The sequence below is a fragment of the Priapulus caudatus genome, unplaced genomic scaffold (assembly GCF_000485595.1).
Source record: "Priapulus caudatus unplaced genomic scaffold, Priapulus_caudatus-5.0.1 Scaffold609, whole genome shotgun sequence".
Classification (NCBI taxonomy): domain Eukaryota; kingdom Metazoa; phylum Priapulida; class Priapulimorpha; order Priapulimorphida; family Priapulidae; genus Priapulus; species Priapulus caudatus.
Genome location: NW_014577670.1, coordinates 63,627 through 77,730, shown reverse-complemented (window position 1 = coordinate 77,730; position 14,104 = coordinate 63,627). Strand labels below are relative to the sequence as shown.

The window sequence follows — 14,104 nt, the reverse complement described above, 5'->3', positions numbered from 1 at the left end:
CACACACACACACACACACACACACACACACACACACACACACACTACACGCACGCACTGTGTGGGTGTGCGGTGCAATATCACGGGCTGTGCGCATTGATCGAGTAATTGCTGGCCTAATTACAGCAACCGTGCATCATATCAGAAGTAGATAATAGCTCCTGATAATAGCAGGAGCTAATAACGACAAATTGTCATTTTTGTCATTGTCATTATTGTCTTATTGGCTATTTGCTATTTGTCATTATTACATACCACACCAGCGCAAACTCGTGGTAATTTTTATACAGGTGCGATGAGAAATATTTTCGCTAATAGACGAGACCTATTTTGTCTACACATTTTAAAGAGATAATTTAAAGACAACTAATTTTAATGTCTCTATTAGATTAATTAAAATGTTTCTCTCATAAATACTATTAATGACAATGGCAAAAAACATAGAAACAAAACTTACAATTGGTCCATCACCCCTTTCAAGAAATGGTTGGTGGTTGATATGCACTATAGCTGGCAAAACAAACTGTAGAAACAAAAAAAGAATAATAATAAGTTTACAGGATTCCATCAATGACTGGGAACTACACGATACAAGAAAATTCATATTTTCTATAGCCCAAACTAAAATACCAAGCTCATGTGTTATGTTACTACACGTGTGTTCTCTTGCTTAAAAATCCGTTTTAATATAACCTTTGACAATACTTACGGCCAACGTTTTTCCTGACCCTGTCATTGCAATTCCAACAAGATCTAGTCCTTTCAATGCAATAGGCCAGCCCTGTGCTTGGATCGATGTTGGGCTAGTCCAACCCTGAGCCCTGATAACCTCCATAACATAGTCTGAAGCGCGCCAGAAATAAATCAGCAAATAGTAGTTTACATGAACATAATGCAGCACTGCAATGAGTGATTCTTCTTTAACATTCAATAAGTTTATGCCATGTCACACAACAACTACGCCAAATTATTATGCATCGTTGACTAAGGTAAGCAGCCGCTGGGGATGACTAAAAAACAACGTCGCATATTGCTATGCAAATTCGCAACCCTTTTAAAAACAAACAAGGCAACACACTAAAAGCAAGTTTACGAGTGAATGACGCGCGTGACAAAGCGGTTTACACAGCTGATCAGTGCACAGTATCGGTGCGCTGCAACTAAATCTATCTACGATTACTAATTCAATGAACATGTGTAAAACACACGTTACAGTATTCACAAACACGTAAAGACTAACTTCACTACCCTCTCCGACATGCATCGTCCTTCACCTGCATGCAGTAGCTTCTTAAGAACACTGTATTCTGACATTTCCCCCTTACCAAAACGAAGGAACTTACGATGTGGAGGAGAAGCAGTGTAGCAGCAAATCAATGGCTTGCCAAGCCTACAACCAACCGTCCGTTGCAGTAGCAGTTGCATGCACGGCAGCTGACCATAGTAACTATACCAGACCAAAATACATACCAGGCACACATGCCTCCTCAAAGTGGAATACCGGTCTCGGAAGATCTCTCCCACGCAACGTGATCTGCTTCTCTCTATAGTAAGCTAGTATCTCATCCTACAGGTACAACGACAGAACACATGTCTAAAGTAAAAGATAGACGTAGTCGACAACCTTGAGTATAGGCTCTCACACAGAGTACCTGCGCAATCTGACTTCACCCATTCAAACACGACTTCGTGTTCGGTGATCGCCCTGCGACAGCAACCACTTGCGACTCCAGACTTCACGATGAGCACATGCATGCCATCAATGAAATCTGGAGTACTGACCAGGTGAAAGGCAAGCACTCCGTGACTACGCCCAATGCTCAAAGTTGCCAGTAGTTAGGCACAAGAGCATACCCACCAGGAAAGCAGGCCTCCTCGAAGGAGAACACAGGCTTTGGGCAGTTTCTACCTCGTGTTGAGATGATATGCACATGCATGTATGCAGTGATCTCTTCCTGTTTAAAGACGAGCATGAAGCAGTAGCGAAAAAATCTAACAATAGGTATCACAGTGATATTTTTTAAGTGTACGAAATTTCTAAACTTTGTGGATTTTATTATAAAGCTCATGAAAAGAAACATTTTGATACATAGTTTGTCAAATTTGAATGCATACTTTTGGAGATATGCTTTTTTTAAGGTATTGGGGAAGGGTCGATTTTGTTTAAATTAATGCATAAGTGATAATCAGTCATATTTGCGTGCAGTCATATCTCAGAAATGCACCCTTCAGTGACATTGAACTGTTGTTATCTTAAACTACCTATGGCATACCACACTCCTATTTTTTTCATGTTGTGCAGAATTTTTATTATTTTTTTATTATTTTTTGAAAACCCTTGTAAAGCATATTTTGTCATGTGTAACAATGCACTTTTTACTAATTGCGCGCAAGTTCTCAATGCATTTTCAAAGCCACAAAAATTCAAAACGTACACAGAAGTAATCTTTGGCTACCAAGCAATAGGTATAAAGTTTAAAGGACTCTGTGAATATGGACCATGACAAATGTCCAGTAATTTTTTAAACTGTATCCAAACATGGCTCTAAACTGCTGCGCAAGGCATTTTTAACAAACAAGTACTTTAAAAATGCACGCCATTCATCACCCGACTTACCCATAGACTTAAAACGTTACATACTATTCCATTTTCACCAGTATATTGATCTGCACTAGGTTTTACAGCTAGTCCAACTATATATTTTATTTTCCTGATCTTAAAAAATGTCCAAAAATCGTCCTTTAAACAAATATTCCTTATGTGTACGATGCTGTAGTCTATATCGGCTAGTAACACATAAACACCGACTCGCGGCCCGCCAGTGTGAACCAGCAAGATCGATAAGCAAAGCATCGTTACAGCGCTGCTCATTTCGTCTTCCAATAGTGTTATGTTTTCTAAATGATTACTAGATCGGCGTAAAAGCGCCTGGGACTAGGCCCGCGAAAGACGTAATAAATACCCAGCTAGCAGTGTTTAGGGTCTAATAGCTCTGTGAGTGAATGGTATATTTTAATGGAAATATCCTAAATCAAGAGTCTTTACATTCAGCTTTCAAATGGTATATAATTTCCCCATTAAAATAATAATCTTGGTGCGAATTTCGCCTGTTGAAAGGGAAGCTTTTTCTCGCTCGCGACAGGATTCCGCAGCGGGACCCGCAATAATGTGCTTTACTGTGATACCTATTAGCAGTATCTATTTAGCAAAGCCTTTAAAAGCAGTAATCTCTTCCCGTTTAAAGACGAGCATGAAACAGTAGCCAAATAATCTAACAATACTGTCACTTGACATAGCTAACACTAGGGGTAGAAATTGACTTTTGAACAAGGGAGTCCAACCCTACCCCTCAAAAAGAAGGAGTCCGCAGTCTGAGGTTCAAAATTAAAGATATTAACAATAACGCATGTGCTTATTTTTAAGATTCATGCAGTTGCATGTCTGCCAAATTTTCTTTGGACATTTAGCTGAAAAAATACAGCAATTCCGCGAGGCCGTGCTCCGGAACTGAACTAGTTAGTATGGCAGAATTTTCAGGGACTCGCACGGACTCCTGCATATGTCAAATCAGGGAGTCCGACAGTAAATCAGGGAGTATTTGACTCCGGACTCCCGTTAATTTCGCACCCTGTAACACCTTGCAGAGTTACTACAGCTTTCAGCAAGAATTAGCAGTATCTATTTAGCAAGTCTTTAAAGTTGCTTAACCTCGCAGCTAAATGTATATATATAGTCCTACTGTGAGCTCTATGTTGCAAAAATTCACTAGAACTCATTTGTATTGCTACTTTCATAACATTTCTTCTAAAAATCTAAACGAAATTACTTCTCTTACGAAAGTAGGAACACAGTGATGTTTACACATCTGGGACACAGCGGAGCGATCGTTAATAGTTTTAAATGCAGAGTAAAAAGTTGTTTAAAAGAATGCCACTGTTAACTGCAGTCCACAAAGTTCAATGCCATTTTAATCCACAGCCTATATCTAAGAGGCTAAATAACTTATCTCGCTGAAATTAGTTGTTAAATGTAATAAAGCATTTTCATGCCCACACATTCAACGCATAACATTTAAATATGTAATTTAAGGGATAGTAGACTCTACTACGGATTTTACTGCATACAACTGTACTTACTGTATTAACAAATCGTCTATACCCACACGTACTTGTCACCAGATACCCAATTTAATTGTTATAATTAATTATACATCAACGCTACAAAATTTGAATGGCGCCATTGACACCCGCGACCGTGCTGCCACCCTGAAAAAGTTGCACATTTGCCAATTTATTTTGCACGTTACAGACCGAGGGCTAATCACAAAGGTGCAATTATATTTATACCTGAATGCTATTTAACCAAACGATGTTCATTTTAGGACAAATTTATCCATAATATAACTGAAACTATATGTCGTTTATAAGATATTACAATCCTTTTGCTTTTAAATTAATAAATAAGAAACACCCTCGGTCTGTACATAGCCCTCGACTGAAAAGTCGTTTTGCGCAACTTACCAGATGCGCTTTGAGTGGCGCCACCGTCGTTGTAATCAAACTGTAGTGGTTAGTTTTAAAACATTTTTTAATAATATTTCTAATGGTGATTGAACCATGAAACTTTTTAGGTAGCGTAATTTTAACGCTGTGGCTATATGCCCAGCAGCCGGGCATGATCTTCGATTTCCTAAATGCCTGGCAGTTCCTAACCCTAACCCTCGCTTACTTGAGATAACGATGAAAATTAAAAACTGCCGGGCATTTAGGAAATCGAAGACCGTGCCTGGCAGCCGTCAGATATATGCCGGCTGCCGGGCATATAGCCACTGTGTAATTTTAACCTAAATTAACTGAAAATACCTTGTAACCCTAGAACCTAGAGAGTAAACGATCCCTTTATTATTCATATATGTTAAAGTACAACAACTATCTACTTTAAACAAAAACATGTATAATAATACAGAAATTGATGAAATATTAGTTTACGGTACAATGATGTGACATGTGAAACAATACCTGAGTTCTCGCTGTTACATTAGGGTGCTCTTTGTAAAAATCTTTCTCAAACTTGGGCAGCCTAGCAAGATCCCACTTGGGCTTTCTTAGATTGGCTCCTGGATCACCACTTTTCTGTCCACCAAAACCACCACCATTCATGGATCCCCCAAATCGACTTCCACCTCCACTTCCATATGAACTTCTCCTATCATTGCTTCCAAAACGGTCCCGGTCTCCAAATGATGCCCCCGAGCCTCTGTGAAATGAAAACACACTTACGGCCAACTGCTACACAACTTCACAAGGATCAACTTTAAGCTAAACCAGAATAAATTAGCAAAAAAGCTATTGATATCGTTGGGTAGAACATGCCCCACGGCACCCATCTTGTATCTTGGTACCCTCTCTTGTATTTCACAAAGCACTCGATTCTACGAGGTGCGGGGATTATCTAGAGAGGAGATTAATGCCGCCTCCAGTTCTCTAGATTTTATTGTTTCTAGTCACCAGTATTTTCCGTACGTAATCTAACGCTGGTTTCAATAACCTGTGGTTGTCTCCTATCCAGTTTTCTATTCTTTGTCCCTCCTTATATTTATTATAGCTATTACATTTATATAAATGTTCCATGTCTTCTTTTATATTCTTAGTACACATGATGTTATAGCAATACCATAGAGGCATAGTCCATGAATGATGATGGTGTAACTCTGCTTTTGTCCACAAATTGAAATTACACTCCTGCTCTACAACAGACACAATACTCAAGCAAACCCAACTGTACACCATGGTAATTCGTCTAACAGAATTTTTTTTTACACATTGCGGACTTGGAAGAATGGTATTCGTTCGGCTAATTAACAATTTTTTTTTTCAAATGAACAATTTCCTTTGACCGCATGCTCGCCATATTACTGCGTCGCACTCGCAAATCCTGTTCTGCGTCGTATTAATGTGCTCGTTAAAACGACATTTTTAAGAAATATAAGCTAACATACCCTCTTCTGTCTCCTCCTCTTGAATCTCTGCCTCTGTCCCTAAAAGACATGACTGTTGTTGGTTGATATTAATTAAGGTAAAGGTAATAACTTAGACAAAGCACAATTCACTCAAAAACCAACTCCGCAAACTGTGAAGATGGCGTACGAGAGGTAGTGCACATTGCCTCTATTATTCATCCACCGTTAACCGCGGACTAATTTCCCCTAATATAGAAAGAGGCTTGCTTTAAAACATTTGGTAAAGCTATTTACAGTCTCATCATAACGCAATTAACTTTTAAGCACCTGAACAGGGATATTATAGTGAAATGCATTATTAAACTTTTAAAACTACATTTTCCAACGCGCACTAATACAATTTTCACAAATAAGTACTTGTATGGTCCTTCGTTTTTATTACGAGGAATTCTGGGTTCCCAAGATGGCAGCGTACATCACTTGAAAGTGATTTCACATGTACGCCAATGAAATTACTAGTCACTGCTTGTGTACTGCTACTGAGTATATTATTGACACTGTTTTACTATATTACTAAGTGTGTAGTGTGTTGCATCATACTCACAGCCAATAATAATAATTAATTAATTTAAATAAAAACAATAACAAATATGAAATAACAATTTCAACAACAATGACAATGTCAATGTCAATCTCATTGTAGATCAAAGTTAAAAGTAGATAAAAGTAAATCTAGATAAAAGTAGGATCAAAAACGTGACACACAAAATCTTAAGTGTCCTTCGCCACTCCCGTGCTTAAACTGATTAAAATTGTACTACTAGTACTACATGTAATTATTTCTTTTATAATGATGTACTCTGTATTTATGTATGTCTTATGCACAAATAAACTGTTTTCAATCTTCAATCTTCAATCTTTAATCTTCAATCTTCAATCTTCAATCTTTAATCTTCAATCTTCAATCTTCAATCTTCATGATCCGGAACAAGTGACCCCAGGTTATATTTTCAGTTAAAATAGGTTTAAATTACGCAGTGAATAAGTGACGCTCTAAAATGCGATTTACCCTTTACTACTAGTACTAGGCTTTAGATTTTTGATTATTTTATGCCTTTTAGTTTTAGGCTGGGGGCCTGTAGCGTTTTGCTACGGCAGCCCCACGACTGTGACGCCCCTGCATACATGCGTTGCGTATGTGGTTATACACCATAGATAGTGATTGGTACTATCACTCGCGTATATATACGAAACCGAGCGTATAATAAGAGAACCGAGTCGGTGTATAGTTAGTGTTAGGGTTAGGGCTGCGGTTAGGATTAGGGTTAGGGTTAGAGAGTAGTCGTGGTTATAGGGAGTAGGCGCCTCCCTAGACTAGCATTATATTACATTTATGTAATACAACATGAACAGCTCATGCGCAACAATTGCTCGGACGAATAGCGCATACGAACAGGTGTCCGATGCTCGGACGAATATCCACGTCCATAAGCTAAAGCGGACTCGCCCATGTTGGCGAGTAAAAATAATTGTCTAAAATAAGAATTTCAACCGAATTCTTTTAGCGAAAATCATACTCCTCTGCATGCCTCTAATGTTTCTACCTTTTCCATCTGACATTTCTTAACACTATACTTAGAACTAGAATAAACAGAATTTGTTCTAACTTGCTGTGGTAGAGAGTTCCAAGCTTCAATTGCAGTATAAGTAAAAGAGTTTTTCCCACCGCTTCCTACCCTCAGTTTAAAAATAGACATCTCACCTTCCCCTTGTATTGAAACTATGGACTTCTGACGTTAACATGAAACCTTCAATCACATACTGTGGGCCGAGATATGTAATATTTTAAAAACCCTATTGACCTTCAGTTGCATTACCCTGAACTCTACAGGTACCCAATTTACAGCCTTTAACTCTCTAGCACCTATGTGTGCTCTAGTACCTAGGTTGAGAACACATCTAATGGCTTTATTTTGACACACTTGCAGCTTAGCCCTTGTGCGCTTTGTGAGACTGCTGTACCATATACTGCCAGTTATGGGATTCGAACGTAATGTTGATGACGTCATAAATATACTAGCCAATCAAATGTGGTGTACGGTAAAATAGCGGAAGTGGATACTCTGCCGTATATGGTTAAATATCCATTGCCTTTAAATTACGCTACATAAAAGATTTCATTGTTCAATAATTATTAGAGATATTTAAAAAAAATGTCCTATACAATATACTAGCCACTATACGGTGACAGTATACCGTGGGTTACAATGATGGTGGCGCCACTACAAGCGCATCTAGATCTACTGACAGTTGCGCAATGCAACATTTCGGCTACTGGCTACAGACATCGTAACCTCGTAAATAATAGTCTTCAACGTCCAAGGGAACGGGGGAAAGGGAAGACGGAACAAGGGAAAAGGGGGACGGAAGGGAGAACGGGGGAAAGGGAAGACGGAACAAGGGAAAAGGGGGACGGAAGGGAGAACGGGGGAAAGGGAAGACGGAACAGACAGAGGGTGTTTCTTATTTATTATATTAATTGAAAAGGAGAAGGATTGCAATATCTTATAAACAACTGTGAACTCTTAGTTTTAGTTATAATATGGACGAATTTGTCCTAAAATAAAAATTGTTTGCTTGAATATTAGTTGGGTATAAATATAATTGCACTTTTGTCATTTCGTATCATTTGTATTCCCTCTATCTGTAATTTGCAAAATAAATTATTTTTAATTATTAACGTGCTATTCTTAACCACATGTATATTATTTATGTGTTAGCAAGCATTTTTGGGATTTCGAAGGGAGAAATTCGAACAAGTCGGCCATATGTTTGAATTTTCTCTGTTTTTTGTAATTTATGCCTGCGTGCAGTAATGCAAGTATGGGAATCCCCAATTTCCAAATTATCTAAATATAACATCAGGAGTAAGATAATATAGGATAGGTAAGGATAGGATAGGATAAGGTAGGATAGGATAAGTAGATAATATCTTACTCCTGATAACATGAATGCTAAAGTAAATACCAGTTAGGGTGTCTGCTATGAGTCAGAATACACTTGCAACATGCAACAAGTCGGGTCAAATGTGGTAATTCGATTATTTTTTCACGAAATTCAGAGTTTGTTTTTAAGCTACATGGGTTTTTGTATCAAAGGGTGTCAGGCTTCTGCAATGTGAAACAGTCGTAGCGACCTGTCAGGTACTAACTTAATATTTTTCACGCAGTAATTTCACACCTATGCACAAATTGAAGAGACATTTCGGCAATCGTTTTTTCTGGCCAATGCCGTGCATTAAAGCGCTGCCACGTTTGCAGGAAGTTAATTTCGCCAGAACAAATGGCGTAGTTTATTAGGTAGGTTGTGTGCATGATTAAGGGCATGTATTATTTACTGGAAACATTATACTTATATTTTCAGGTATCTGTTGTCATGTATGATCGATCATGGCACGCTGCAACTTTATATTCAATGGATGTAGTTGAAGTACTGGATTTTAAAATTCTTGAAAATATCTTATAAATATATTTCACACAATAGCAGCTAGATAGTCTAGCTTTATTTGTCATCTGCATTTTATTTAAATTGATTAAATTTTCTGTTACTTATAATAGTATTGGTGATTGGAAAGAAATAATGAAGTTCTCGACTTCTTCGATCATCCTTCGCCGACTCAGTAGGTCATTGCGGAGCAAGTACATATGCAGACAACTGACAAACCAAGAAGCTTTGCTTGCGAAACCGACAGATTCTTTTTTCATTACGACCCCAATATTTTATGTGAATGCAGGTAATAAATGCAGCAAATCTCTAAATGCATGCAAATTTATCCAGTTATTTCCATACAGTCCCAGCAAAAACTAACATGGTCACACCAATTGCAAGTGGTAGTTGTTCTATTGCAAGAGTGTCGGCTGGTAATAACTCCAAATACCACCATTGGAAATTCAATGCTACAATGTCATGTATGAAAGTGCTTTTTATCTCAGAGTAATCTCTAACTGGAGTGCCCAATGAACAATTTTAACTTATGAATGTTTGTTCATCACTTTTGTGCTCACTTGTTCACATGTTTTCAGCTTCTTTCTTGTCTGTTTTGCACTTTTATTTTTTATTACATCGTTGTCCCCCACAGAGGCAACGACACACAAATTTTGTTGATGCACCCTCCTAGTATATATAGGTGATACAAGTATCTATTGGGACTATATCATTAAAGATTGAAGATGAGGAAATTTACCAATGTTATGAAATTAAAATAATAACCTCTTACATGTCGAACATGCTCTTGGTACACGTTATTGTTGTTATTACTAAATGTGTACATCTCGTTTCACATTTTCACATTTCACAAGATAGGATTAAGAACGAATAACTGAAGATTAGGAAACTTACTAATGTTATGAAATGAAAATAATAACCACATACATGTCGAACATGCTCTTGGTACATATTGTTGTCATTGCTACATGTTTACATATGGTTTCACATTTTAGCGCCTCATATTGGGCATCTATACACTGCATTGATAGCAGATGCAGCCCACAGATGGCAGTTGTTCCTCGGATGTCCAGCAACCATCTTTGCCACTGGAACTGATGAGCATGGTCTCAAGGTTTGTGAAATTGTCATCTCTAACATTTGCTTTACAAATATTGGTTATTGTCTTCAGTTGTGATCTGCACTTATTGTATTCTGTAGTTTTCATTTAGATCTATAAAACAGGGTACGAAATTAACGGGAGTCCGGAATCAAATACTCCCTGATTTACTGTCGGACTCCCTGATTTGACATACGCAGGAGTCCGTGTGACTCCCTGAAAATTCTGCCATACTAACTAGTTCGTTCCGGAGCACGGCCTCGCGGAATTACTGTATTTTTTCAGCTAATATCCAAAGAAAATTTGGCAGACGTGCAACTGCATGAATCTTAAAAATAAGCACATGCGTTCTTGTTAATATCTTTAATTTTGAACCTTAGACTGCGGACTCCCTCATTTTGCTGCGTACTCCCTCTTTTTGAGGGTAGGGAGTCCGTTGGACTCGCGTGTTCAAAAGTTAATTTCTACCCCTGTAAAATATTTCCAATGCTTTAAACAGGTTCAGCAAGCTGCAGCGATGGCACAAATGGATCCTCTGGATTATTGTTCACAAGTTTCAGATAAGTTTCGAGTAAGTATTTGTTTGTAAAGGAAGAAGCTTTGCTTCTAATAAGTTAGGTAGCCATATCCTGCTATCACTTTCTATACCATGTGTACAGAGTGAATTGTATTGCAATTTTTCTTTTTGCAACTTTTGATATATATATATATTACATTACATTACTGCAGAACAACATTTCTATATATATTGATTGTAATATCATTGAATCATGGCTTCGGCCCTCTCTCTCTCCCATCTTTCTGCACCCTCCTTCCATCTTTCTTCCATCCATGCTGTTTTCCTTGCCTGTCCTCTCTTTACTCTCTCTTCCTGTCTCTCTACTCTCCCCTTTCTCTTCTGCGCTCTCTCTCTCTCGTCTTCTTCTCGCTTCTCTCTCTCTCACTTCTCGCCTTATCTTTCTCCTCCTCTCTCTCCTTCTTTTCGCCTCTCCTGTCCTACTCTCTTTGCCTCTTTATCTCTTCTCTTTAATCTCTGCTCTCTCTCTCTTCATCTCTCTCTCTCTTCTCTCTCCGCTTTCTCTCTCAATATATATATATAATCTACTATTTATTTATACTAATATTGGATTTTTATTCATTTAGTATAGGCAGTGATTTATCTCACAAGATATGTGAAACCCTAATGTTGACATAACAGGTCATGTTAGCTGACCAGCTATGAATTGTCAGTACCTTATTTGTTTATCATAGGAATCTTTTCAGAAAACTGGTTGTTGAGACATTGACGCTTACATAGGACGACAGCAAGGGGCAGACATAAGGCAGTCGTTTGCAAGATTATTGGGTGCGTGTTGTTGTAAAACCTGTTTCTATTTTTGGCTCACAAAAATATGCCTTTCCAATGAATTTTTCCAACTTCTTTTTAGATAATCTATATTTCAGATGCTATAACCCAAGTGCACATAATAATCAGTGTGTCGCATTTCCATACGTCAATCGACCGGTTTACACAGCAGATTAAAACATATCAGTTGTTGGTTTCTCACTACGCACCTCTTCGTGTAATGGCGATTATCTTCAATGGAGCTTTGATTATGTGCTGGAATTCAGGTCTGAGCTGGAGCAATTGAAGGTCACATCTTACAAAGGGAACGTACAACGGCTGTAGCTGTGTGGCTTGACGACGAGCTTGTTGCGCAGATCTCGCATTGAATGAAATCGTGATTGATGGCTAGGACGTACCATATCAAAGTGAGTCAGCATAGCTGCCCACAACGTTATCAAATACTAGTTTTTGATACTGATGTCATCATTAGGGTTTAATTAACGCTCTGAAATAAAATGAATGCTGTCAGATTTTTCGCAGGGCCATTGTAATGTCGCGAGTTGTTTTTTTGGAGTTATCGTATCTGAAGGTCGCTGCAAGTGTGGGTCGTCATAGTGTAGCTGAGTACTTAGATATTTTATGGCAGCACCCTTATGCACTGCGCATAAAAAGTGACTATTATGTATCGTTTAGCGTTTCACATTCTGTGATGTTGACAGGGCACGTTTTTTATTACTAATCTGATTGGATAATTTGGGGCCTCAAAAAAATTTATAATATTCTATTTTGAATCCAGAAGCAAAGTGGGTATGGGTTTCAGGTATAATTTAATTCGCAATCGCAGGGAGCAATTGTCAGATGATCCGTTCTATATATCTGCATAATAATTAGTTTACATTATTATTCATTGATAACTGGTTATGCGGCTAGGACGATTGCAACGACTATTTGTTTTTAGACTAGGGTCTTCTGGTTTGTCCTTAGCCAGAAATATTGAACATTGCGATAGGCAATGTCAACATATGACCAAGTATACATCCTATTGGGCATCCTCCAACCACTTGATATTCGATTGACACCATTGCACCATGTATAGACGCGTGTGCGTGCATATTTAACTATTGGCCGATCGTCAATTCTTGTCTGTGAACGTCGTGGTTTTTTGTGTGTGTGTGAAGCGCCTATGCCTATTTGCTGCGGCAGTGTGTCGTTGATGTCGCGCGGCCCAACGAAGTTCGAATGTATCTGCGAGATATAAACTATTAATTGTCGCGGCTCTCTGCATTTGAGAATCGACCTTGCTTCGATGGCTGACGCATGATCGCGTACGTAACTATATCTACTGCGTGCATGTGTATGAATGCATTTCTGTGCAGCGTGTGTACCTATATTATCAGGAGTGAATAATTAGACGGATCTCTATTTAGTCTATTATTTACTCTGATAATATGTATGTTGTTTAATGTGACTGCACTATGTGCTGCGATGCGTGTGACGCATTATTATGTATGTGTGCTATTGTGACTGCACTGTTGTGTGGCATAGTTGAATGTATTATGTATTGTGTCTATGCTAATGCACTATGTGTGCATGCGATGTGATCCATATATGTATGTGTCTATTGTGACTGCTACTGGTGTGTGCATTATGTGTGAATTGTATTTGTAATTGTGTCTATGTGAATGCACTATGGTGCATGCGTGTGACCGTATTATGTATGTGTCTATTGTGACTGCACTGGTGTGTGCATTATGTGTGAATCGTATTATGTATTGTGTCTTATGTTGAATGCACTATGTGTGCATTATGTATGAATGTAGTATGGTATTGTGTTTATGTGATCTGCACTGTGTGTGCATATGTGTGAATGTATTTATGTTATGTGTTTATGTGACTGCAACTGGTGTGTGCCATATGTATGAATGTATTTGATGTATTGTGTTATGTGACGCACTGTGTGTGATATGTATGTAAGTATTATGTATGTGTTTATGTGACTGCCCTGTGTGTTCATATGTATGAATTAATTATGTATGTTTATTGTGACTGCACTGTTGTGTGGCAATATGTGAAGTATTTATGTAATGTGTCTATGTGACTGTACAACTGTGTGTGCTATGTGGTGACTATAAATTATGTATTGTCTAATGTGATGCACTGTGTGGCATGTGTGTGACTATATTATCTATGTGTCTATATGAACTCGCACTGTGT

The 14,104-nt window shown here is 38.2% G+C and overlaps 2 protein-coding genes across 4 annotated transcripts in view; one reads left to right on the top strand and one right to left on the bottom strand.

Moving 5' to 3' along the window:
* The window catches only part of LOC106812121 (probable ATP-dependent RNA helicase DDX5), a 22,933-nt gene extending 16,765 nt beyond the window's left edge, over positions 1-6,168 (bottom strand). Inside the window, exons 1-5 of one of the 3 annotated variants that reach the window (XM_014815904.1) lie at positions 6,000-6,168; positions 5,020-5,257; positions 1,859-1,955; positions 710-843; positions 458-523 (exon numbers count right to left, since the gene is read on the bottom strand). In XM_014815904.1, coding sequence (XP_014671390.1) covers positions 458-523; positions 710-843; positions 1,859-1,955; positions 5,020-5,257; positions 6,000-6,049 — 585 coding nt within the window. In that variant the 5' untranslated portion in view covers positions 6,050-6,168. Of the gene's footprint in view, positions 1-457; positions 524-709; positions 844-1,470; positions 1,568-1,858; positions 1,956-5,019; positions 5,258-5,999 lie in introns of all 3 variants that reach the window. The other 2 variants (XM_014815905.1, XM_014815903.1) reach the window with 2 other exon arrangements.
* A 773-nt stretch (positions 6,169-6,941) lies between these two features.
* On the top strand, positions 6,942-11,860 carry LOC106812118 (methionine--tRNA ligase, mitochondrial-like). Its single transcript, XM_014815897.1, has 5 exons — positions 6,942-6,961; positions 9,578-9,753; positions 10,460-10,578; positions 11,063-11,135; positions 11,817-11,860. Exons 2-5 carry the CDS (start codon positions 9,600-9,602, stop codon positions 11,858-11,860), a joined length of 390 nt encoding a protein of 129 aa, XP_014671383.1. The 5' UTR covers positions 6,942-6,961; positions 9,578-9,599.
* Positions 11,861-14,104: the final 2,244 nt, after the last annotated feature.

What these genes read in the sequence shown, in the direction of transcription:
- LOC106812118 (XM_014815897.1), top strand. Translation starts at nt 9,600, where the DNA reads ATGAAGTTCTCGACTTCTTCGATCATCCTTCGCCGACTCAGTAGGTCA. An exon ending in AATATTTTATGTGAATGCAG is followed by an intron (nt 9,754 to 10,459) that starts GTAATAAATGCA and finishes TTCACATTTTAG; the next exon opens with CGCCTCATATTGGGCATCTA. An exon ending in AGTTTCAGATAAGTTTCGAG is followed by an intron (nt 11,136 to 11,816) that starts TAAGTATTTGTT and finishes TTTATCATAGGA; the next exon opens with ATCTTTTCAGAAAACTGGTT.